Consider the following 27,099-nt stretch of genomic DNA (forward strand, 5'->3'; position numbering starts at 1 on the left):
GAAAAATAGATTTTTTAAAAAGGGAGGGAGGGCAAAATTTGAGATACAATACTTTTTTGCTTCTATGTATTTAGTGATTGATGAATAATGAATTATGAATAATGAATAAATCATATACTTTTGCATAGTTTCGTTGCCAAAAATAATAAACACGATCATAGTTCTTTTGCCAGGTTTTCCTGAAGTAAGTGGCAAGTGGAATTTCAGACACTGTTCACATATGAGCCTTTTGATGGACACCTTGGGAAGAAACCAGTGTGAGATAATGAATGAAAGTGATATGGCCCCATGGGCAATTCCTATTATGGAAATGTCCTCTGCTGGTGGGAAGGGAAGACAGGGACCAGCAATGCTGTTTAAATTAGGGCCTTCTAATTAGGACCTTCAGGTTTATGAGCTAAGAATGGTTATTTAGATGCCAAAGATTGCCACTGGCAACCTCGTACACGAGGCTGCACTGGCACCTTCGACAGAGCTCAGTTACTTCATATATAAGAGCAGGGACTCAGGATTCCCAGCACTTGGTATAGCCACATTATCCTTCCTAATAAACTTAGGCATTTCTTCAGCTTCCAAATCATTTCCTCTAAGCCAGAGGGAGAAAAGTTATTGAGAAGGGAGATGTTCCCGCCATTTCTTTTGTATAGTGTGCAGTGATTTGGGCTTATTGCTTAAGTCATTAATTCCCCATCATTTTCCAATGAGACTTACATTTCATTAAAGGTAATAATAGTTGACAATCCCTTATGCCCAGAATTATTATTGCTATATTTTGCCATGGAGTATAAAAATAAAATATACACACTGCCATAGATCACCGACTCAAAGCAACCTGCTCAAGAATTTCATTATCCAATGGACTATTCTGAAGGGCTCTGTATTTCCCTTCTTGGGCATTCTAATATGCTCTAAGTGTCCAGAAGAGGAGAATTAACGTTATTCCAAAGGTCATCTCCATTACTATTATTTGAAATAAACAGAGTGCTGGTGTAATTGGCACTCTTAAAACTCCTCCAAATCAGAGGGGAGAAAACATCTTTTCTCTGAGACCCTGCTTGACTGTGTTAGATAGAGCAGCCAACTGAGGACCTCATACTAGCAAAGCATAAATTAATATTTTAGGATATTTGAAGCCCGGAGGGAAGAAACTGCTTACTGTTTGATCTTGGGCAAGCTACTTACATTCTCTAAACCTAGTTTCCAATTTTTAAAATAGTACGAATAATAATACCTACCTCAAAGCATTTCCCCCAATATCTGGTATATAGTTTAAGGCTTAATAAACACTCTTGCTATTATTGTTTTATTATTATTTCTTATGAAAATGCAGTATTACATGAGATTAAAAAGATAAGTTAAGGACAGTTCTTACTGAATCTTAAATACCATACTAAGGACTCTGGTTTCAGAAGGCAAGGAAGGAATCAGAAAAGATTTTAATAATAGGAATGACATAATCATATCTGAGTTTTGGCAAGAAAACAGAATCAAACCCTGATAGAGATAAATATACATATGCATATGGAAATAGATATAGATTAAAATTATTTAATTTCCATTTGTCCATTTCTCAAAATGGCGTAAAACTACTAGTGTATTTCCTTTTTGGGTATAATCAACTCTTTATCTTAAATAGTACAAAATGTCTATATGCCAACTTACTCTTTTCTGGTGATACAATGCAATGGCTCAAATAGGCAGAGGCTTTACCAGTCAGTCTTCTAATCAATACTCTCCTGTAACAAGCATTAGCACAGTATTATTTTTAATAGTCAAGTGGTTTTCAGCCTCATTATATTTGCACGTCATTTTGGCTAGGCCAGTTATCTTATGACACCTAGATGAATAGGGGGAAAAGAAAGAAATCACCGATTTGAAATAAGTTTTTAAAATGTTAATTTTAAATGTAATTTAAATAAGTTTTTAAAATGTTAATTTTAACTGTTTTTGAAAAGGGAAACCTTCAACATTTTTAACCTATCGAATTGGCAAAGATTTCTAAAAAGATAATGACCAGTGTAGGAGAGAATACAAAAAATAAGCAAACACATAAACTTTGGTAGTAGTATGAACTTGACACCCCCTTTGTAGAGGGTAATTTACCAATAAGTATAAAGTTTTACATGCATAACCTTTGGTTCAATAATCCTACTTTTTTGTCCTCAGTAGAATTTGTCCTCAGTAGTTAATAATAAATAGGTACATAGATGTAGCTACCAAGATGCCAATCTCAGCATTTATTATACTAAACATGTGGAACTATCTGAATATCTTTCTAGAAATAATAGGATAAACCAAACTATGACACAGTGACCAAATCCAACCTACCACCTTTTTTCATCCAACCTGTGAGCTAAGAATAGTTTTGACATTTTTACATGATTGAAATACATCAAAAAAATATGTTACGACACACAAGAATACATGAAATTCAAGTTTCAGTGTCCATAAATAAAGTTTTATTAGAACACAGCCACAAACACTCATTGACATATTATCAGTGAGTGCTTTTGCACTGTAACAGCAGAACTGGGTAGTTGGCAACAACTATATAGCCCCCAGTCCTCATAAAATGTTTACTATCTTTCTTTTTGCATAAAAAGTTTCCCAGCCTCAGGGTTTAACACAAACAAACAAACAGAAAAACAGATTAATCGTAGCATAAATTTATGGTGCCATTTAAAGTGGTATATAAAATTATTTACTAGCTTACAAGAATGCCTAAGGAATTAAATGAGATAAGTCATACAAGAATATACCAAGTTATGGCCATTTTTGTTAATTTTAATAATACACAAAATAGAGAAAGAGACTGGGAGAATATGTACTGAAATATTAATGGTTTTTATCTCAGGGTAGTAAGATTGCAAGATTTTTAAAAAAACTTATCCATACTGCTTACATTTTCTAAAAGAATGTATCTTTTCATATTAATAAAATAACTTGGTGGCAGACAGACTCTAAAATAGCCCCCAGTTGTTCTCACCTCCTGGTGATCACACCTGCGTAATTCCTTCCCTTTTAGTGTGGATATGACCTGTGACTTGTTTCTCAACAATAGAAGATGGCCAAGGTTGCCCCTGTCGTGATTAAGTTACATAATAGTGACTTTGGTCTTGCTAGTAGACTCTCTCTATTGCCCTCTTCTCTTGCACACTTTGATGAAGCATGCAGCTATGTTAGGGAGACCCATGTGGCAAGAAACTGAGGGTGGCCTCTGGCCAACAGCCAGCAAAAAACTGAGGCCCTTGGTCCAACAGATTGCAAGGAGGTGAGAACAATCTTGCCAACAACCACATGAGCTTGGAAGCAGAGCCGTTTCCAGTCATGCTATTAAATTGAGACCCTAACCCTTGCTGACACCTTGATAGCAAACTCATGAGAGACTCTGAAGCAAAGGACCCAGCTAATCCATGACTAGATTCCAGACCCACTGAAATGGTGAGATAATAAATGTGTATTGTTTTAAGGCACTAAATTTATGGTAATATGTTTATGCAACAATAGATAGCTAATTCAAGTATTAGTTATTTATATTGAATAATATATGAAGAAGAAAATGGCAACTTTTGGTTAGTTAAGAAATTTCTTTTCTTTTCCTTTTTTTTTGGATGGTGCATATGACATTAGAAAAATGAATAAATTAATGAGTCAGCAAAATTCTGCCCTGTGGATAAAATTAAGGTGTCAGCCAGCAAGTGTGTGGCTGCCCCAGGCCCTGAAAAGACATTCTGACTACTCAAATCACCTAGATGATATGCTGTTATCTAGGATTGACAAGAAATGGTTATTTGACTTGCAAGTGCTCCCTGGAGGTCTGCACCCACCTCCTTCTTTCCAAACTCCTCCAAAGCCAACCTATTTGAACAATATGCAAAGAAAAGCTATCACCATAAATAACTGCTCTGAAATTGCAGCCACAACCAATATCTAAATCTTCCCAAAGCTCATAACACATAAAAAGAATAATGTAAGCATGCCCTCTTAAACATTTTTACTAAAAGCAAGTTATTCATTTTCACCTTGATCAACAGGATAATTACATGTGTAAATCTCCCATTCTGCCCCCAAAGTTGTCTTTAAATAAATTTCATGCAATTTTTATGTCCAATAAGCCATTACATTTTTATTACTAAAGCAGTAATAGCAGTTTATTAGATTTTTTAAATGCCCTATTGATCACTGAAGGTCTTTGTTCTTCCTCAAGTAGCTCTTAAATGACAAAAGTCATTGTCCATCATCATTACTAGGTATTAGTCACAGGTCATAAATATCCCCTATTTCTTGCAGTGGGTCTTTGGGGGATTAAAATAGAACATAATGACTAAACTGCCCTTTGAACCAGTTAAAAGCATTTTATTTAGATTTATAAGTATTCTGGAGAGATAGTCAACGGATTGTTAAGACCAGTATTATTTGTATTTTTTTGCCAACAGGAACAAGAAAGCTTGATTCTGATATTGTATTGCCTACCAAATTGCATCACTGATACTGAATGGGCAAAAATTCCTTCCGCTGAGGTTTCCCCTTCTCAGTCTGAATCAATCACACTTAAAATATTTATGGTTACTCTTGCTATGGTAAAACTCTCTCACGCCCATTTCCCCCAGAGAGAAATCTCAATTTTAAAGGACTCCTCAGTAATTTGGAGTTTGTAATGCAAATTATTTTAGGAGCTTTTGCAGATGAAGAACTAATGACTGTGAGAATGAAAGCTCAAATTGCCTGCAAGGATCAATAATAATCTCAAGTGGAGTTGTTCTAAAGAAAATCATGAGAAAAAGAACATATTGTATTCCTTTGGCTCACTAGTCTTGACATCTATGAAGTCCTTTGGAACCTGATGGATGTCTCCATTCTTTATTTTTGTCTGGCTTTTGCCCTGCATAGGCCTCTCTGAACACCAGTCATAACCTGAAGATCATAAAAGTATTCCTTTTCTCAAATCTCCCGATAATTTATTCATTCAACTCCTATCACATTGTATTTTGTTCCATAGTCTTTGTGTATGCATCTCTCTTTCCTCGTAATTTAAGGCTATCTATCTTTTTTTACAAACATCATAGCCCTTGTACAAAGTAGGCCCTTTAAAATGTTGGAAAGATCTATAAATGTTTTAAAAGATATTAAGAGACACATTAACTGACTGTGATATATGGATAGTAATAGGATCCTGGTTCAAACAAATAAGTTGTTTAAAAAATTATGAGAAAATGAGGGAAAGTTGAACACTGATTGGATATTTGACAATTACTAAGGTGTGATAAAGACATTGTGTTTCCGTTGTTTACAAAGAGCATTTGTGTATATAAGAAGGGAAGAAATGGTATGAAGTTGAATTTTAAAAGTGTAGTCTTGAATTTAAAATATTAATATGAAGTGATTATATACTTCTTTCTTAGTGGTTAACTGAACAATTGTCAAACCACTAGAGATGAAAACCCCTAATGTCGAGATTATTGTGTGTGTGTGTGTGTGTATAATATGTAATATAGTCTATATAATACCATTTCTAAAAAAATAAAAGGAGCTCTTTGGGAAAATGGCTGATTCCAGGCCTGAGGAAGGAAATATACAAGATCAACCTGGAATCTCTTATTACCAGAAAACAAAAAAAGCTATCAAAGACTATTAAATGCTAGCTAAAGACAGGACAATCTGAATATCATTAAGGTTAATTACTAAAATGGGTTAGAACACACACAGAAATCTGTTATTATTAATACTAAAACAGGTATTGATCATTCACAAAGGATATTAGAGAATCAATTCATTATCCAAAAGAATCAAGCATTTTACTATTTTTCCTATTCATATTAGACAAAGTTAACTAAGGGACGTTCGCATTTTCAAAGTACTACAGCTATTAAATAAAACTGTAAGGAACTAATAGATGTAGCTAATGAACATCAATGGCTGCTAACATCAGTAGGGGAGATGAAGTACCCACTACCTATGAAGCAGCATGTAAGAAAAAACAGTATCAAACAGGAATCTGATCACGCCTTTTTATGTCGGGCTGGTTTCATGGGTATCATCTGTACAATCACACAAGAGCTCTGTGCTCAGAAGGGCCCCATGTTTGGTTTAATTCTCTGCTGTCCCCATCTTGAAATTTCAACAGGGGTCCCCAATTTTTATTGTGCATGGGGCCCTACAAACTTTGTAGCCAGTGCTTGTCTGACTATCAATTTACAGGACATAAAAATGTGGTGGCTTAAAAAGATGTCTACCAATTCCTTGATACACCTCCCTTCAAAAGGTGGAGCTTAATTTCTCTCTCCTTGGGGATAGCCTGTACTTTGGGATTCGCTTCTAATAGAATGTATTGGAAATGATGGTGCTTTCCAAGAATACATTATAAAAGGCATTGGAGCATCCACCTTGTTCTATCTCTAAGATCACTTGCTGACATGAGGAGACTCAAGCAGCTGTACAGAGAGGGCTGCGTGATGAGGAACGGAGGCCTCCAGGAGACTGCCATGTGAGTGATCCATCCTGGAGTGGATCCTTTAGCCCCAGTCAAGCTTTCAGATCACTGCAGTTCCTGCTTACAGTCTGAATGCAACCTCATGACAGACCCTAAGCCATAACCACTCAGCTAAGCCACTTCTGAATTCCTGACCAACAGAAATTGTGGGCAGTAAATTGTTATTTTAAGCTGCTAGGTTTTCAGGCAAACAGAAGTTTTATTACACAGGAATATATAACTAACACAAGAGAAAACAGGGAACGTGTTAAATGACAGCATGGGGATACAAGCAGCACAATCCAGATTGTGGAAACGCTATAGGAAAACAATCTTAGTATCTTCAACCAAAAGATTTCAAAGAAAAAAAATCACGTCACAGTGATAATTTTGGATCTGGATTTAAGCAAACCATTTAAGAAGCTACAGTGCAATTAAGAACATGTAAATACTGACTGGATATTTGAATTTTTAAAGGACATGTAAAGATGGCATTATAGTTATATTTTTAAAAGGGAGTCGTTGACTTCTAGATACACACTAAAATATTTACAGATGGTATGCCTGTAATTTGCTTCAAAATGGCTATGGGAGGGAGGAAATTGGTGGGAAAAAGGAAATAAGTTGGGTGATGGGAACATGGAAGTTTATTATACAATTCTCTATTTTTTCTATAATAAAGATTTCTTTTTAAAGCCTGCACTTATGTCAATACACATAAATGTATATGTATTGTCACAACACTGTGACATTGAAAAGTAACTTTAAGAAAACCAATTACAAGGAAGACGAAGACCATAAGAATTTGAGTGTGTTACTGTTTAAAACAGTAAATAACTTTTAAGTATGAAAGACAAAACCCACACTACAGCATTACTAATATGTCTACTTACGGAACTACTCTGGCTTTGAATTGGTATCTTTGACACATATTATTTGATGCAATATTCCATAATAACCTCACAAGTATTATACCTTTTTAATTGTTTGATTCAAATCAGTCATATTTAGTCACCAGATGGACTTTCTTCTTCACCGACTCCATTACGTTAGAAAAAGTGTAAATTAGCACCTTATAATGACTCATGATAGACTGTTATCATACACATAGGAGAGCACTGAAGAGGTTATGCTAACCATTGGATGGTAAAAGAGACATAAACAGATGCTATTCACAAGTCTCATTGCGCCAATGGCAATTACCACCTGTTCTGCTTCATCTATTAGTGCTATGCATGAAAAAGAAGCCAAGAGACAGAAAAATCATGCAGACACTCATCTTTACAGCAATAATGATATTTTAAATTCCTTCATTAAAAATGCATACCACGCATAGTTATACTAGAGTAATGCAAAGGATATGCAATTGCATGACTACCCTGGGCTGAGACCAGAGGACTAGCACAGGTTCAGGAAGATCTCATCTCCATTCTCTCCTTTCCTAAAGGGAGGGGCTTGTTTGCTTTATGCAGATGTCCTGGCATGGGGAGGGGAGTGGATTAACCCAGAGTCCCTCATTATTTCTCATTCTTACCGATTCAGAATTTGTGATAACTTGTGGCTTGAGCTTTGCTACAGGTATCATTAACATAATTTTAAAAAGGCTTGATCAGGCTACAAAACTACAAAGGTGGTTTGATTTTAACTATGAAAAAAATATACTTCTCAAACTTGTACACATTTTTTAAAAACCCGAGATATTAAATTATTCAGTATGTAGGTTAATATTAATACTGGATGACAGGATTATCACTCCAGCTCCCTTCCTCCTTTTCCTGAATTTTAAAATATTTTTTCCTTTAAAATGAGACACTTAAAATGTGCTATTATTGTTACTGTTATACGAAAAAATTTTAAAGATTTTTATTAGCATAGGGACAGGTTAATAAATGTCCTTTATTTAAAGTTTAAATGTTTTAGTCACTAAAGCAAATGAAGATATGTACTTAAAAACCTGTGCCCAAAAGTATATGTTTCAAAGTGTATATTTCCATAAAAATTATAATTCATACTGGCCTCCTCTCAGTATAGTTGTTGCAAATAAGGCAATATATTTTTCTACCAGTGTGTGACAAAAATATCATACTAAGCATAATCAGTTCCTTACCTCATTAAAACCACAGGTTTTGATTGACTCCAACAAAAAAAGTTTACTTACTGCAAGGTATTGTTTTAATAACCATGTGTCATTTAATAGCAATAATAATAAATACAGATGAGTATAAACAGACTAATTTACCTCAAAGGGAAAAACAATGAAAGAAAGCCAAACAAAAAAATATCAACAGTTACACACAGGAATATTACATTTTCCTTAAATGTTTTGTTAAAAAACGAGAAAGGATAAAGAGAAAAAAAAAACCAAGTGTGTTTGTAAAACGGTCATGATAGTCTCTAAGCCCTCAAACATGGGCCAAATTTACCTGAAGTCATAAACACTGCCTTCTCTAGAGAGAATGTGTTAAGTATAAACTCAGAGCGCCAACAATAGAAGACTGCTCTGCTTCCCTGATGTAGGTACACCCTCTCAACTATCTTTCAGGTGACTATCGCAGGTCAGACAGAGCCACGAGTAATGGAATCTCTTGGTTTGGGCTCTCATCTGCACATTAGTCTTAATACCTCAGTTATGTGACGGGCTGCGTGGGATGAGAGAGAAGGAAGGAGGCAAGTGCTCTAGCACAGGAAATTCAGGGGAGTTCATAGTACTCGAGATGCTATTACGCTCCCAGCTCACAGGAAACGCTGTAGCGATCCCTTTGGCTTAGAGATTCTTTTGAGTACTTGGAAGCAGCTAGTGGGCTGAGCTTCCACTTGCTTTATATAGAGAATGAACTCATGAAATTAGAAGAAGGCAAAGCGTACTCTTACTGGTTATTGCCCCAAATTGTTAGATCTAAAACACTTGATCATAAAACTGCAAATGGCGACATTACTAGCAACTTCCCTGGTCCTTCAATCTTTTTCACCATTTAAAATCTTTCCACAGTAGACTAGACACCTGCTGTCAATAGTTGTACCAAGAGTTAGTTCCTCTTCAAAGAAATATTTCTATGACTATTCAAGAAATATAATTAGGGGTTTATATTTCTGAGACTACCGTGTTTCCCCCAAAATAAGACCCAGTCTTGTATTAATTTTTGCTCCAAAAGACACATTAGGGCTTATGTTCAGGGGATGTCATCCTGAAAAATCATGCTAGGGCTTATTTTCCAGTTAGGTCTTATTTTCGGGGAAACACACTATAGACGAATATAAAAGTGAAAGGCAAACTTTTAGATGAATTTTCTCAACCTCTTTCTATATCCCATGCTGATGGAACTATTAAGTCCACTGTTCCAGAGAAGACATATATTTACATTCTTATTAGTTATTATTTATAACTTTTGGAGGACCAACAAAATTATAGAATTTTAGGGAGTAACCAGTCAAAAATATTCAAATGTCTGGAAACTACCTGACACGATACTTGAGGATCCGTAAAACATCACAATTTTCACACACGTTTACAAATGGACTTAGGTGGGAAGAACAGATTTAAAGTGACAGATATCGACTGGTTGTGTGATATAAATATGACACTTAGGCTGCCTATCAAAGATTATCACTTTCTTAGTTGATCTCTGGGAATTACAGCCACCAGAAAGCTGTGTATCAAGATGCTTGGTTCTTGGCAAAAGAGGGAGGGAAATTTAAAGAACCAAGAAACAATGTTCATTCAGGTTACCACTATTACATCAAATTTTCACAGAAAGACATCCCATAACAGGGAGGATCAGGAGGAAATATACTTAAAAGATACTATCAGATCAAGGAAGGGTGAGCTCTGGGCAATTATTATTATAGCTGATTTATGTCCTGCTCTAGTAATACGTACCACCATTAGAGGACTATTGTATGGGTTCTTCTTTAGACACACTGTAACTTTTAACAGAAACACCATGGCGCACGTAGGGTGGGGCTTAAGGTTTACACTAACTAGACGTTAACATTTTGATCAGAAGCTGTAACTATAACTCATCTCACTGAGTCCTTGGTATAGGTCATAAAAATCATAAATATTTTATTGTGAAATAGTCTGAAAGAAAGATACATTATATACAGTAAGTAAAATGATTTCTTTTAAATACAAGGGCTTTTAAATGTTTCTGAAATATTTTCAGATTTTTAAGAACAAGAGCTCAATGATAAGTTATGGCTAACTGAACATTTGTGACATATTTGAACATGAACAAAAACACATGAAAAGAGTCACCCTCACACGTAAACATTCTACATATATTTGGCCCTAACAAAAAATTGGTTGTGTTAAAAATCAGAGACTTAGGATTTAGAAAAATAAAGATTAGGACAACATTGAAAAAAATACATCGTACATACATTCTTGAAATTTTTTAGTAAGTATCACAATTTCCACCTGGTTTTCCTTATTACCCTCATTTCTGCCTGTATACCCACATTCAAACTTTATCTCCACCCCACAGGCAGCAACTACCGCTCTAATCTGCGCAGAGTTCAGTTCATCAGCCTCCATCCTCTGGTCCTCTGCACCTCAATAACACCTCCATCATTTGATCTGCCTTCATCATTTGCTTTTATCAAACAGCAAAGGCCTATCAGAGATGGACCTGGCTGACCCACTCCCATCTACTTTAAGCCACAGGAACCCAACAGGACAGAAGACTTGCCCTCCTTTGGACCCCATCTGTAGTTGTCTATGACAGTTTCATAACCTTTCCCTCAAGCCTGGTCCCCACAGTCTCTTATCATATAGCTCATGTGATCCAGGATTTAGTCCTCTGTGACTCTAGATTCAGATCGAGCAACTGTAAAATCAATGAGGCGGTGTCTCGTGAACCTAGGACTCTAAGGTCTAAAAATTTCATGGACTATTTGGTAACTTTTCTAGATAATAAAAAGGAAAAACACTACAATATTAATAGAACTGGCAATCATTGCTTCATAAGATCAAATCTGCCCTCTGATTTGGAGGCTGAATGGAGCTTGAATGTTTTTATTTGATACTAAGTGACTCAGGAATACATACCTTTCTTTTGTTAAAGATGGTACTACAGAAACGCCCCTCACAGTCTCCTGGTTAGTATTCTAAATGAGGCAGTGTTCATTTATCTCAGTACCAACCTAGCTTTTTTTCACCTGAGCATATCTTTGAGGTTAGGTTTGTTCTTGCCTTTGCAGAAATGGAGTCTTTTATAGCCAAAGAGAATATCAAGGAACTGGAAAAAACAAACAAACAAAACAGCAGCAAAATAACTCATTTTCTATATTCTTTGTAAAAAAATTCTCCCCTGAGTTTACTTGTGAAAAGCCAACAAATATTAATTCTTAATAAAAGTGACTGAATTAAGAGATGAGAATGGAATATAAAATACTTTTATAAACATAGAGATATTCAAGATCAAATAAAATAACAGCTTCAACCCCACTGTGTGTGTACTTCCAGTGAAGTTTCATGCATTCCATTCTAAGCGCCTAGCCTAGAAAAACACAGGTGGAAATATGCCCTGTTTAGCACTACAAGCAGCACCACAGTTCATTCCCAGAAGAAAGCAGACATGGTTAGGTAAATGAATACTGCCACATCAAATGTACTGGTGATGAAACTGCAAGAAAGGAACCTAGGTGAGGTTTACAATATTTCTTTTTACCCAGTTATAAACATTTGCATCAAACTACTGCCTCTCCAAAAACCTAACCAACCACTGAAACAAAAATTATCATTTCTGACAATAAAATCATGAAGACTGTAGTCCATGGCTCTTTGTCTTGGTGGTTTTCAGAGTAAGACGTGAGCTGTGTTAAGGAGCTTCGCTGATATCTCCATCTTGAATTACTGCCAGATCTGGAACGTCATTCATCCTCAGAACGTCTGCATAGAGCAAGTAATTATGTAGGCTTCTGGGAAGTGGCAACTGACAGATAAAACTGTCAGATCTTAGGTGTTGTGGTTTTAGACTGGATCGAATTTCCAAACGACAAAGGTGGGTCAGTGATGGAACAGCAGCTGAAGAAACAAGCCAAAAAAGAAAGTGAAAATGTTTTAACATTAAGGTAAATGCCGTTTTTCTCCCCATCTCTGTGTAGTAAAAGAGGTATGTTACTTAGACTTTTTTTTTTCTTTTCTTTTTTTAATTTATTTGGGTGACATTTGTTAGTAAAATTACATAGATTTCAGGTGTATTTTTAAAGGAAGATTACTTGGGCCAGGATGACCACAATAAACTTGATTCTTTCTATAGCTGATTCCTCTCCCTCTAGCTGCTGGCCACACAAAGTCAGTACCCAGAGCCATATAAAATTAAATGTTCAAATTCTAAAGATCTGGCAATACCAGTTGGCACTTACGAAATAAATGAACTAACTTTAGAAATGACAGAAGCTCACAGCAGCAAATGCTATATCCCTCTTAGTTTGTTTCTTTGCAAATGGTCTCTAGACTTATTACATTAAGTGTGTAAATAACAAAAGTTTCCCTCTTTTTATTCATGACACAGAATGAAAGTTTAAAATTGACATAGCAAAAACAGGAACATTTATTGAGTACCTAGTATGCCATATGCTCATACACTTCATACACATTCTCTTTTTATCTTCATTGACCCTATGAGATATGTATTATCATGCTCTTACAGAGTTAAGAAAACAGAGATTTAAGTAACTTTCCAAAGGCCATACATGTAGTACCTGGTGGAGCCAGGACTCAAACTCAAGTTCACCTGACCCCAAAGACTGTGTGTGTGTGCATGCTCCACACTAAACACTGCTGCCGAGAGCTAATTACCAATGAAAGGATATCCACACGTACTTAAGAATCATAAAAGACAGTCATTTTATTTTCCAAGATGAAAAGTGTTAAAGAAGTTAATGTCCATGGAAACTGAGTACTAAAAACAGCTCCTGTTTTTATGTGAATCAAATGTAACACTTTTTGTTAGTCCAAGAACTTTTTTTATAAATCCCCATGAAATGTAACAATGATTAACAAACTAGGATCAGAGCAGTTAAGACAAGCAGTATCACAAGCCCAGCTGATTCCAGACCAGCTGGTCTGACTCCAAGTCTAGGGGTCTTTAAACTGTCACAAACACCCCACAGGGCCTGAGACATGCTAATTCTCTAACATCTTCAATGTCTTCCAAACCACTGAAGTTAATCCATCATCTTACATTTCACTTTAAGCTTATTGGTTTCAGTGTAGTTTAATGTATTCTGAGTTTGGGACACTCCTCAGTGTTTCAAAATGCCAAATAAGAAAAGCAAGAGTTATGTGATTTTGTACATAAAACCTGAGTCTGAAAAAAGATGAGTATTTTCTTAAACCATGAGTCATAGACTCCCCATTATAAATAAGACTACAGCATCTACAATATATAGCACATTTATTTCCAGTTTTTTCATATCCATATCTCGTTTAAATTTTACTCTCTTCTGTACACTTAAAAGAACCATCATTCTCACTTCCAAGATGGGAAAACAGAGGTACAAGGCACACTGGAGGGATTTGCAGGAATATATATGGAGAGCATGCCCAAACTGAAAAATCCCCCAGTTTTCCAAAGGAGTGAACGGGTTCAATTTCAACAAGTAGGTTGACAATGTTCAACTATTACATATAAGGACACCTTCTTACTCAATCAGATCAGGAACAGTAATGGGTCTTAATGTCACTGGGTATGCACAAATGTAATAAAATATTTTGGAAATAAGCAAAAACTAATTCTTGGTAAGCACACAACTCAACTGGTGGGATAAAAGCATGTTGGCATACTAGAGAGTAGCCCATCAGCTGCCAACACTGAGCATCTCGTGGGCATAGTGGGACGCGACTGACAGCGGAATTGACAAGATGAGTGCATGGGTGAAAGTGAGGTTGGTTCAGAGAATATTTACTTAACATTCAGTTGGAGTTTAATATACATCTTGTTAAATTGACATCTCTTCCTCCTGCACTGTCTTGTTAATGTAGATACTTATCACACACCCAGGAGGAAAATAAAGGATGGCTGTGCAACCCAGAGGAGAGCTCTTCACTCAGGGCTAAGGGATCCTTCATGCTTCTCCAGCTTCTCCGATTTGACAAACTACGCTGACTTACAAACTCCTCAGCTGACTGCGGAGGGTTCCCTTGGCTGCCCACCGCCTCCTGCAGTGCTGACAAGCCTTTCCTGATCATCTGACTACACCACTGTAGCTCTAGCTTTAAAGCTAAATAAACCATTTGTTTGTTTCTGCTAATACATGTATAGTCAACATGTGTGACCAAGCCAAACTGGACCAGTACGCATGTGCTAAGTGACCTGCCAGTGTTGACAGTACATCAACAGCACATCTATACTAGACCCAAGTGATGTGACTCAGAGTCCAGAGTTCTTTAAACTGTGGTAAGCCCAAACTAATTCTTGAACATCTTCTAAACCACTGAAATTTTCAGAAGATTTTTCCATTTAGCACTAAAAAAAGAAAGGGTATATCATTACTTCAGACACTGGTTCCAACTTTAATTGCACCATTTTGGTTTTCCTCCCATGAGCACAATAGATCACTAGCCTGATAAGCAATTAGAGGTAAGAACTGTATTCATTTGAACTGAGAGAGTCTTTCATCTGTAGATTATTAACACAGACAATAATATACCCATCAGTGCCATCTTAGTTTAATATATGCCAGTGAATACTAGGGAATTTTATAATCATATATGCAATATTTCAAAGCACGCAAAATTCCTATGAAAGTTTTAGTGATGCATAGTATTTCCAGATGTGTTGCCACTAGGCTGAAAAAGATCAAGCCATGCCCAGAATTTATAATGTGAAAAAGATGAGAAGCTGTAGGTAAAACATACTTTCATGAAAACTTGTTAAAACCAGATTTTAATTTGTTAAATAAATCTCTCTTCTTCGATTATGGCACAGACAATATCTTAGAAATTGATGTCAGAAACCATGATATACTTTTAAGTTACTTCTGACCCAATCATTTTTCAATTTAGTACGTTAAACCTAAGTTTATCTATAGATCTATTAGCAGACAAACAACCTTTAACTTTTCATTCTTGTATAGAAATTCAATTTTGTCCATTTTGGTGTATGTACTAATAGAACAACCAAAATAGGCTCTCTGTTATATGAAGTTTTATTAAAATTAAAACAAATCAAAGTAAACCCAATTCTTAATTCAGAATGCTTATTAATGCAAACTTTACTATAGCACAGAACTACATACACATCATGCATACCCACTATCTATATTTTCGAAAAGCATTCATCTCTGGCCTGCCCTCATGCCAATATTCAAATGACCTATCTGCCTGAACTGTATTTCTATGGTTCCTTCGTATGGCTTTCCACATCAAATGTATTCATTCTGTGCCATCTACTGCAATGTATATTTTCATCATTAATATATTGTCTTTCTGATTGGCTTCCATCCTTTTGTTCCCAGCCTTTCTTAATTTACGTGTACAGTCTCTCCCTTTGATTAGAACTAAAAACACGAAACAAAATATAAAAAGCAACTCTGAAAAATAAGTAATAGATTAGGACAAGAAATCAAAATGTGAAGAATGACCAGTAGAATAACAATGAATGGAATGAATGGAAAGTGCTGCATCCAGTAATAAGCTCTGCGCTGGAAGTGAGAAGTCACTATTAACTAGAGCATGACATTGGGCAAGTCATTTAAATACTCTGACCTTGAGTTCCTCCTCTGTAAAATGGGCATAATGATATCTCTCTGCATCAAAAGGTTGTTGATAAAGTTCAAGTTAGAACACATTAGCAAAAGCACTTTGTAAACTGTAAAATGTCATAAAAATCCTGGACACTAGTGATCTCCAAATGGTTTGACTACATACCCAATTAGTGGAGTCTTTGAGTAAATAACCCCAATGTGTAGATATTTACTTACATATAAATTATATGTGTATACTATTATATTAACATTGTTTGCACTACAAAACAAACACAAAATTAAAAGAATAAGCTAAAATGAAATAAGATTTATATTTTAAATAACTTTATCTATTAAAGGTATAAAACCCTTTTTTGCTTTTACTAAAAATAATAACAACAATGCAAGGTGACTGAATAAGCATAATAGACTTGGCAATTCCAAGATTTGGTTCTAGGTCCAGTTCATTTTGATACTTGGTTATTTGCAGCCAAAAAAAAAATCTTACAAAAGCATGTAGATCCAAATGGGAAAAATAGTCACAGCTTAGCTGAACTATCAGGATACTATCCTATCCCATCTAGCAATTATGCAAAAGTTCTTATCAAAATTCATATGGTAAATTTTTATTTTTTCTGATATCAACCAGCTTATAAGCTTCTTAGAAAGTTTACCCTTTTTACATTTTTATGAAAAGTATTCAAGCCCCTGCACTATCGTGGCTTGGGACGGGGATTCCCTACGGCCATGGTATTATAGACCAGTACATTTTATAAGTCAGCTCAGCTCACTTTTTTCCATCATAATACATCAGATAAATTGAACAGACACATTTAAAAGCTGCAGCTGCCTTTCCCAAACCTTGATGCTCAGGGATGTTTGTCATTGTTTAACATGAACAGTGAATAGAAACTAAACACCAAATAGAAGGGAATTTTGGGTCAGTCATGGGATGACAATATGCAGTCAATGAAATTACCACAAGGAGAGTTTAAGAAATAAAATGTTTATGTTAGATTTCAAGATACAAAATTATGCAAAACTATGTGTTTTTAAAAACAATAAAAAGACTCAAAATGTGTCAAAAATTAGAAAGGATTCAAAACCCATGGAAACTGTTTCCAAGTATTTTGAATGTTTCAACATGACAGTTTTTCTACGTGACACATCATTTCTTGAAAGAAAACCACATAACAATAAAAATATTTCCCAGCATCTGTTTTCAAAATCATCTCCCCATAGCAAAGTTTCTTTCATAAATCAGTTTCTTTCTCACACTCAATTAAAATGTCATCTTTATGTTAAATCAACAAAATTTTTAAAAAATATATGCTAGGTTTCATACTACTGATAACTATCACCAAGGGGGAAAAAAGGTTAAGAAAAATTGGAAGACAATTGTAGTTTCACAAAAGAAAGTACGTAATTCACTTTTAACTTCACGGACTCTCTTCTCCTTGTATATTGTGTCACAAGATAATGAGCAGACCTATGTATAAACAATAACCATGGTCACTCCCATCTCATTATAAGGTATTACAAAGAATCTAATATATTTTAAAGGTTGTGCTTTTATAAAAGCATCTACAATGTTATTATTTCATGCAATTGTAGATTCAACTCCTCTGATTTCCTATAATAGCCTGACTATTAATGATGCAATAAACTTATTTCATGTATGTTATCTCCCTTTTCTAACATGCATGAAAAAGTAAGCCACTCCATCAGCAGTCATTCTTACAGACCTTTGCAAAAAAAATATTATTTTCCTTTTAAGTCATAACTGTTGCAAATATATCTTTTCTGGAACATATTTCCTTTAGTGGCTCTCAGAAAAAAATAACTTGGTTAGGGAAATATAAGACAGCAGTGTGATAGGAAAAAATTAAGCACAACATTATAAAGCAAAATTAAGGTTCTCAGAGACCCCAACTCTATCATAAACAAATTTGCCTACATCTAGAACGCTGTACAAAACACTCTTTCCACCCCTTATCCTCATCAAAGCTTGATCTTCCCAAGGAAACTACTTCTTTGACCAATAATTAAATAGAATTTTCTCATTCTTCCACACCTATCGCAGCAGTCTAGGAGGCAATTTTAGCATTCTCATAGGGTAGATCTTCTACGCCACTTTCAGACCCATGTGTTTCTGTCTTTAAATTTCTATATACACCACTTCCTATCCTTCTAGAGTTTGCTCTCTCTTACTGCCACTACAACCAATCTTTAATGTCACTGAGACCTCAGGTCCCCTGACTCCTCCTACTACATGGTCTATCAGGTCTCTTCTTTTCTCATTTCTTTTCCTATCTGGACTGAATTCCCTGGGCCCACCACTTAATGTTATTTTATTATCTCAATTCTCTGTACCTGCTCTGACAATCCCCAGGATCAATCTAACCATTTTCCTGCTGTATCCCAATACAGAGAAAGCGAAGCAATGGTGGGGAAGAAAATGATCATATAACCACATGAACTAGTACCACTTCCACCTCCACCGGGCCACCAGGGTTGCTCAGCAAATCTTTCACTGGTTCCTAATTTGTTTCCCAAAATAACCAGTCTAACATCAAGTTTCCTACCCAACTCTCACTTCAACCTCCTTCTTGGCAAATTTTTACCTCCTACTTCAAAGTAAAAACAAGAGTAGGTTAGGCTCCTTCTCTGAGCTTCTAATCCTCAAACTATAAACTTTTCTATACCCAGCCCATCTTCATCTCTCTTCTTATAAAAGGACTGGTCCTATTTGAGGCTAACTCCATTTCCCTCTGACTTATCTGAAATCTTGTTACATAAATTATCTATCTCCAAATCTCTAATGTTTGTGTGTTTTTTTACAAACTGAGATCCCTGGATCTATAAAACATGTTGAACCTCTGTCATCTTAAAAAGAAAATTCTGCCATGACCCCCTATGTTCACTTGATATTTCATTCATAGATTCTAAATCCATGTCTGATACACAGTTGACATGCAGTTAAAGAATCCACTCAATAAGGAATTAATGGATATAAATATCGAGATTTGTAAATGCCCGCCTGTAGAAATACTTACATGATAGCTTCTCCTCACTGAGACTTCTGCCTGTGGCCCAAGTTTGGAACTAACTAAAATTATTGAGTTCATGGTCAAAAGTTCCCAAATGAACACGCTATCAGAAGCTAAAGCTCTGTCCTCACTGCTTTTCCACCTCAAAATAGATATTTGGGATCTGGAAAATAATTTTCTTTTGTTTTAATTGGGATATAGTTGTCCCAGAGATCTGTTGGCACACATATCCAATATAGTACGTATCTGCGAAGAGTAAGATAGGCTTTCAAATATTATTGACATCCTAACAGGGGTATAAATGTTTTCAGATTTTTGGGGTAGGTACCCAGAAGAGGGATTGTTGGGTCATATGGTAATTCTATTTTTAATTTTTTTAAAAAAAGACACATACATTCAGTGTAATGATTAGACTATTACATTTAGCAATCAACAGCATGGGAGCAAAAAAAAATAAATCTACACTAAAACATTTTGTTGGAATGCTTTACACTTTCCACAGAACAGAAACTAAAATGACCTGTTATACAATTGGTCACAGATACAGTTCTCAAGTTCTTTGCCCATACACATGAGTATTGTCTAAAACGTATCTCCTTTATAGCAGCTAGACCCTGCCACCACTGTGATTGGCTGAGTTCACAAATCTTTGTAACCTGTAGCTTCCCTGTCACTTCTCTGGCTCTCCTCTCCCGCTGAGCTTTGTTTCCTGGCAGTAATTAAAACCTCCTGCCACTGCTATAGCTGCTCCTGCCACTAGAACCGCCATAGCCACCTTGGTTTGGCAAAGTGTTGGCCTTCACCATCATAGGGGCCAGAGCTTCTGCCTCCAAAGTTTCTTCCTTTCATGGTTCCAAAATTTGAAGATTGTTGTAGTTGCCAAAATCGTTGTAGCTTCCGCCACCTCCACAATTGCTTCCATCATTACCAAAACCATTATAGCCTTCCCAACTGTCACCATATCCTCCACCATCACGATTGACCAAAGCCACCTCAACCACTGACATGTCCTCCACGACCAAAGTTGTCTGTCATTCCCACCAAAACCACCTCCTCGACCACCACCGAGTTTCCAGAACCACTTCGACCTCTTTGGCTGGATGAAGCACTAGCCATGTCTTGCTTAGACAGGGCTTTCCTCACGTCACAGTTGTGGCCATTCACAGTATGGGATTTCTGAATGACAATCTTGTCTACAGAGTCATGGTCATCAAAGGTCAGAAAAGCAGAGTCTCTCTTCTTGCCACTGCCTCGGTCAGTCAGGATTTCAGTCACTCCAGTTTTCCCACTGTTCAAAATTATTTCTTAGGTGATGTTCTTTACAGTCTTCTTTAATACCACCCACAAAAATCTTCCACAGTGCAGTGGGCACCAGGTCTTTGAGAGTCTTCTCTTGAGACAGCCCTCTGTTCCCACAACTCTTCATCTACCTGTGTGGCCTTGCATTCACGTTGCATCCACCTCCTCCATGATGGCACAACGTGACAAACCCAAAGCCTCTGGAGCACTTGGTGTCTGATCTCTCATCACCACACAGTCTGTGAATGTATCCTGTTGTTCAGAATGGTTCCCCAGACTCTCATTGATTGTCTCAAAGCTCAAACCTCCAAAAAAGAGCTTCTGCAGCTGTTCAGACTCCTTGGGAGACTCTGACTTAGACTGGAGGACCGGGGGAGGGGAGACTTCAGCAATGCCGACTCGGCGGCGTCCACCGACAGAAAGGAGTGATCTGATCCTATAGTTTTAAAAAGGCAACTCTACTCCCTATATTTCCCCAGTCCCCACCAAACTTTTCAGTTTATTGCATGTTTTACCTAAAAACTGCCAAGTTGGGCTTTTAAATAAGGAGCAGCAAGGCTTTAGTTGAGCTATTCACCACAAAGCACTTGTATAAATGCTCATTATCAAGTTTACTACTACATTATTTGTTGCTTTTAGTAACCTCTCTTTGGTCACTGCCTCTGGACAGGATTTGGTTATGGGTTAGCTTGGTTACAGGCTATGATGTACTGTGGTAACATATAAATCCTAAAAACCAGTGCCTTAACAACAAAGGTTTCCTTCTTGGTCATGCAAAATCCTCTTTAGGTCACATGATTCTCTAGGGCAGGTATCCTGAAGTGACAATGAGGTGTTCCAGGTTACTTCCATTTTGTGTCATCACCATCTCAAACATGACTCGTATTTCCTCAGCAAGTGAAGTGAAAGCATAGACAACTAACTCATCCCCAATGGTCTATGCTTTCATCGCTTATACCAATCACATGACAATCAAGGTTGAAAAAGGCAGTCTTTCTGTGTTCCGAGGAGGATGGAAATGAAACAACTCAGTTAACTGAGTTTTGTCTCTGCCACAATGATAAAATCCGTTGTGAAAATGATGTGAAGTAGGTACTACTATAATCCCTTCTTATAATTGAAGGAAACCAAGGCTCAGAAATGCTTCTCTGCAGCCTGAATATAGAGGAGGTGTGTCTATGTAATTCCAGAGCTCCATCCAATCTTGAACCATTTTAGTCTGCCTGATGTCCATGCAGAACCTGTACCGTATTATTACCATGAGTCAAAGTAGCAGAGGAGCTCAATTTTCCATAAGCCTAAAGTAAGGTTGTGCCCCACCTCCCATTTTTTTAACAAGTAACTTGATGTAACATTTGAACAAGATACATGCACTTGATATAGAAAACAGAAAAACAAGTATTCTTTCAAAAACTGATATGTTTTATTACTTTAAATTAGAAATGGCCTCATTAGACAATTGGAATGCTAGTTAGTTATTACCAGAAATGTACAGTTTAAACCTATAATATTATATGTCAATTATATCTCAATAAAGCTGGGGAAAAAATATTACCAGAAGGTAATATTTTGTTTCTGGTAGTGATTCCCCAATCTTTAACTGTAAATATAACAATCTCATAAAATAAGTTATCACATGCAGTTAGCTTGGTGTACTTACCACAAAAGTTTTATCTTGAAAAGTTCATGAGGAAGGAGCATTGCTCAAAACTACCAGCACTGCTCAGTTTCAAAGGAAACTTTGGTTTAAACTGTGGATACTCGCTCATCCCACCAGATTTTGGAAGAAATCCTCATAATTTTCCTTGGGTTTCAAAACAGAATACTTAGCCTACCACAGATCAACCTTGACTTTTCATTTTTCTTTTACTTCTACTTTTAAGATCAACTATCTCTTTAAAAATATGTTCTCAACTCAATCTGTAACACAAAATAGCTGCACTGCTGATATTTCTGAGGTAGCATAATTAGGAACTCATTGCTAACTACTACTGTTACAAATTGAGCTGAGAGATAAAATGTTTATAAAGAACTGTTCAAAGTGCACAGAAGTTATCCATCCCTCCAGATGTTATAAATCTAGCTCTGGTGAAGTTAGACCAACAGAGACCTGAGTACCTGGGCCACCCTGTACACACAACGTTAAGAACTGCTTTTACTGAATTATACTGTGGCACGAAGATTGGTAAAATAAAGTCCCAAGAAACCATGGCTATCAAGTTACTATCTAGGAAACTGTCCATTACAATATCCAAGAAAATCTTTACTTCTGAGCAACGAGTTTGTTCTATCGTATGAGCTCTGTAACCTAGTATCAACGGCTAGAGAACTCAGAGCCAAACTTACAGCCTAACAAGCTTCAGATTACCACGGTAGGCTTTCCCTGGCCCCATTTTATGTCCGTCTGCACCTTTTCCATTTTTCTTTTGCTTCCACTTTTAACTTCTGTTTTACTATTTTGTGATAATCTACATTATAACTGTTTTAAATCCTTTTTAGGGCAAAGCAGAGGAACACTGAAATGAATAGATCAAGAGTTTCCTGGGGCCCTTTTAAGATCCTTTGTAGGATCCAGATCCATATACTTTTAATAGAATTGTACATATTTGGTGACTAAAGGTTCAGGATGAACTAAAGCCAAATGCTTTTTATCCACTGAATTACTTAAACTTGCTCTTGGAGAGTTGGCCAGGGGCTGGTGAATTTTTGCTTAAGAAGTGAAATACTATGTGTTAGCTAAACTGATATCTCTAAGAGGTATATATAAGGCACATGATCAAAAATTGTTATTAAAGCTGCAACCAGTCAGTAAATTTTACCTGGTATACATTTCCTTTCTGATGCAAGAAAACTTTCTGAAGACAAATCTGATTCAATGATTTAAAAATGATCAGCAAGAAAAATGGTTATCATTTTTATTTATAAACTACCAGGGAAAGTTGCTATTTCCTTAGGGAGGAAAAAGGTGAGAAAAGGAGAATTTTGACCAAGTATGTGGCATCTCCAGGACTTGAAAAGGCCTTAGGAAAAAAAAACAGAGAAAGTCTTTCCCTTGGGATAGAGACTGGTATACCTAAAGGAGATAAGGACCTGAAGTTATCTCGGGGCTTACTAATAGTGGTAGAGCTCCAAGAAGCACCTTTTCCAAAACACTTAAAGAAATGTATTGACAAGGCAGTTTTTAATACCATGATAAGTTACTGGAGAAAGTGAGGTGAAAGCAAGACTGTCATACATTTGGAGAGGCAATCAAAGAGTTGTCTTTTTGGGCTCACTCCTATTGACAGAAACCCTACAGCTCAAAATCCAAATAGAGGGAAGAGTACAGATGACCAATATGCCAATTATCCCTTGCTATGAATGAAACAAATAAGAAACAGCTGCCAGGGCTCACTCTCTTAATAAACAGCACTCCCAAACTATCTTATGAGAAAACAAACAGAAGGAACAGAGGAGTTATAGGAAAAACGACAAGTTCAAATTTTGTATATATCAAAATGTGAGATACCAAGTGGAGATATCCAAAAGGCAATTGGACATACGGGATTGGAACCAAGAAAAGAGGTCTTGGCTAGAAAAATAGGCCAGAAAAGCATTAGCTACATTAATAACTCAGAGAAGGCTTTTGCAAATCTTCAGCCGAAATAAAGTCCACTTAAAAGATGATGGTTATTACCATACACAAGCTCTACAAAGTGCCTAATTAAACAAGAAACTCTTGATGGATTCCGTCTACTGCAGGGTAATGTACTCATGCACAATTTTTACCTTCATCTGGACAAACTTGCCATATGTAAGTCTTAAGAGTAAACTCACACGTCTTTACTAATTGATATGCTACAATAATTTTCTCATTTGGTATACGCCTCCTCTTTTGATTTTTTGTTTCCAAATCCATTGTCCCAATTCTGTTATGAACAGATATTTGTTCTACTGCAGGCAGATAGTAAAAGCAGGTGCAATTCTCAACATTAAGAATTACATGCAAGTGAGTTTTCCAACATTATCATTAACAGAATTCTGGTACCAGAAGGCTTAGAGATTCCAGATTACTTTATTTTTTTCAACAGAAACCTCTCTAACAGTTTGAATACACCTCTGTTCAAGAGCATATTTTCCTGAATGTCTGTTTTTGATTGAGAAAATTTACTTAAATGTAATTTCCCAAGAAATTAGAAGACATTTCTACATATGCATAAGTTTACTTGTTAAAGTCTATTCAACGTGTTTTATGAAGAGTTTCATTTAATGTAAAAATCGCAGTGAAGAAATAATTTTCCTAACTTATGACATATAATCTGGTTAACAAAATATAGTTAAAGTAAAATAAATCTGAATAAATAAATGGGAATACTTTACATATGTTATGTTTAAACTGGTTTCCTTGTGTAAAATCTGAATGTTTTTAATATTTCTAACTGGCTTAAAAACTTTTCAGTCATTGACAGTAAGTTGAAAATCTGTTTTTTCATCTACTTTTACTTTTATTTTCCAATTACAGTTCACATTCAATATTATTTTATGAGAATTTACTTTAAAACAGTCATATAAAATATAAATCAAATCACAGAATTTTCACTCATCTCACCTCCATAGTTATATTATACCAACACTGCGGCATACATTCAGTAAGGACAGCTATAAATAAAGGATGGTAATACTTCCTTTTAGAAATGATAAAATACTGAAGAGAGAACACAAACAAACATACACCCCAAAGAGGAAAATTAAGTTTAGCATTTTTCTGACCACAAACTAAATATTCACTAACAAGATTCTTAGGACTCACTTTTGTTTACATAATCCTTATTAAAATAAAAGGATATCATTAAATAAAAATATCAGTAAATAATTCCTTTTCTGTATAGCTCCTTAGGCTAAACCTACAAAATCAGGTATGATTTTGTTGAAGGAAAGTACTATGATCCTCCGAACAGTCGCATCCTTTCCCCACACAAAGAAAATGCAAATGATACCCAATTTAATGCATGTTAACCAACCACTCTTATCAATAAAAATTAAAACAGAGCTAGAGGAAGAGAAGAAAACGTAGTGAAGTGTGTTTAAAATTGTACTTTCTTACCAAAATGTTGCTGTAGAGCCCAAGAGGAATTTGAGGCCCGAGCAGAGAGTATCTTTTCAACAGTTGGAGGAAGTCTCCTCCAATTAGTAAACTCCAAAGTGAAGATAAGGGTGTCATCGCTGACCGAGTCAATCCTGTATCAGCAAGATGTTAACACGCTGTTAGACACAAAATACACCAAGGATTCGCTCTGAAAACAAACACCACATGCCTATTCTCACAGTATCTTAATATGGAAGGCAGACAGAAAAGTGAGGCATAGAAAACATTCATGTAACTGGAGACACGTTCCGTGGATATGAATAATCATCCCCAGGTTCCTACAGGAAAAATGAACTGACTCTGAGTGTAGTTGTCCAGTGGGTGACAAGAGGAATCTCCACTCTTGTAGAAAGTGGGAACTTTCCTTCCCATTCCCCAGCAGTAACACTAGGAAGACAGAGAAAGCACCAGTGTCATCTGTGGATTTGCCATTATCTCCTCCCAACTAGACCATCTTGCACATCTAGATTGGTCATCCTTATAGACATGTAACAGTCCTAAAAGGATAAAACCCAAACATCCAAAGCTATACCTAAAATGAGTATATGAGGGCGATGGCTTGTTTCTGCCCAACTCCCGAGATGTACAATTGTTCTCTTCTAAGAGCCTTTCCCATTATACATTCAGCTCTGAAGGATCAGAATAAGTTTTGTCTCTAAGAACTGAAACAAGGTGTTCAAGACAAACAGTTTTCCCTCTATTTTTTTCAAAATAATGTCAGATTTCCTACCAACCCACCCAAGAGACTTACCCAAATTTTATAAGCACTTGAAACCTAATAGAAAGAGCACGGACTAAGAAAAGTTCTCATTTCTATTGCCACCTCCACTAGTTACAAACATGAAATTCTTGAAGCTCTAGATCCTGGGGCTATTCTCTCTAAAATGAGAATAACACTTCATCTCCCTATTTTAGCGGACTATTTGTGAAAATAATGTGAGAAAATATAGTAGACATACTTTTAAAACTATAAAATGTCATATAAATATTTGATATTACTAGAACTGGTTTGAAATTTTCAGTATTTCATTTTCAGTAGGCCTTATAATATGAAATTTAGTCAAAGCTTAAAGAGAACTATAGATTCTAAGAAGATTCCCCATCTCATACTCAATTAGATACTCCCCTACCATTACACTGTTTGAAGAAAAAGAAAATGATTAGGGAGGGTGTCTAGTAATTATGTCAAAAACAGAAATTCTTTTCAAGGTTGTTTTTTTGGAGTACTGAGCAAGAACTAAAGAAGGGGGAAAAAGTAGAAAGAAGGAAAATAAACTGAACAATACTATAAACTTTTTATCTCAAAGACAATTTATTTCTTGTAATTCAGGGTCAAATGACTGATTAGAGTATGAAAATTATTCCTCAAATTCTTAATTATCTAATATGCAAACCTATGTAACGAAGAACTCAGTTTTGGGCAAATGCCTTGTGAAAACATTTTACTTCTCAAGAAGCTCTCAATA

At 36.0% G+C, this 27,099-nt stretch overlaps 1 protein-coding gene across 4 annotated transcripts in view; it reads right to left on the bottom strand.

Annotated features, from left to right (window-relative positions):
• Positions 1-8,636: 8,636 nt before the first annotated feature.
• Positions 8,637-27,099, bottom strand: part of LOC109439164 (ankyrin repeat and SOCS box protein 3) — a 142,865-nt gene continuing 124,402 nt past the window's right edge. For 2 of the 4 annotated variants that reach the window (XM_019719414.2, XM_074331985.1), the window contains exons 9-10: positions 25,592-25,725; positions 12,153-12,494 (exon numbers count right to left, since the gene is read on the bottom strand). In XM_019719414.2, coding sequence (XP_019574973.2) covers positions 12,289-12,494; positions 25,592-25,725 — 340 coding nt within the window. In that variant the 3' untranslated portion in view covers positions 12,153-12,288. Of the gene's footprint in view, positions 12,495-25,591; positions 25,726-27,099 lie in introns of all 4 variants that reach the window. The other 2 variants (XM_019719439.2, XM_019719447.2) reach the window with 2 other exon arrangements.

The sequence above is a fragment of the Rhinolophus sinicus genome, linkage group LG05 (assembly GCF_036562045.2).
Source record: "Rhinolophus sinicus isolate RSC01 linkage group LG05, ASM3656204v1, whole genome shotgun sequence".
In the NCBI taxonomy this organism is placed as follows: Eukaryota; Metazoa; Chordata; class Mammalia; order Chiroptera; family Rhinolophidae; genus Rhinolophus; species Rhinolophus sinicus.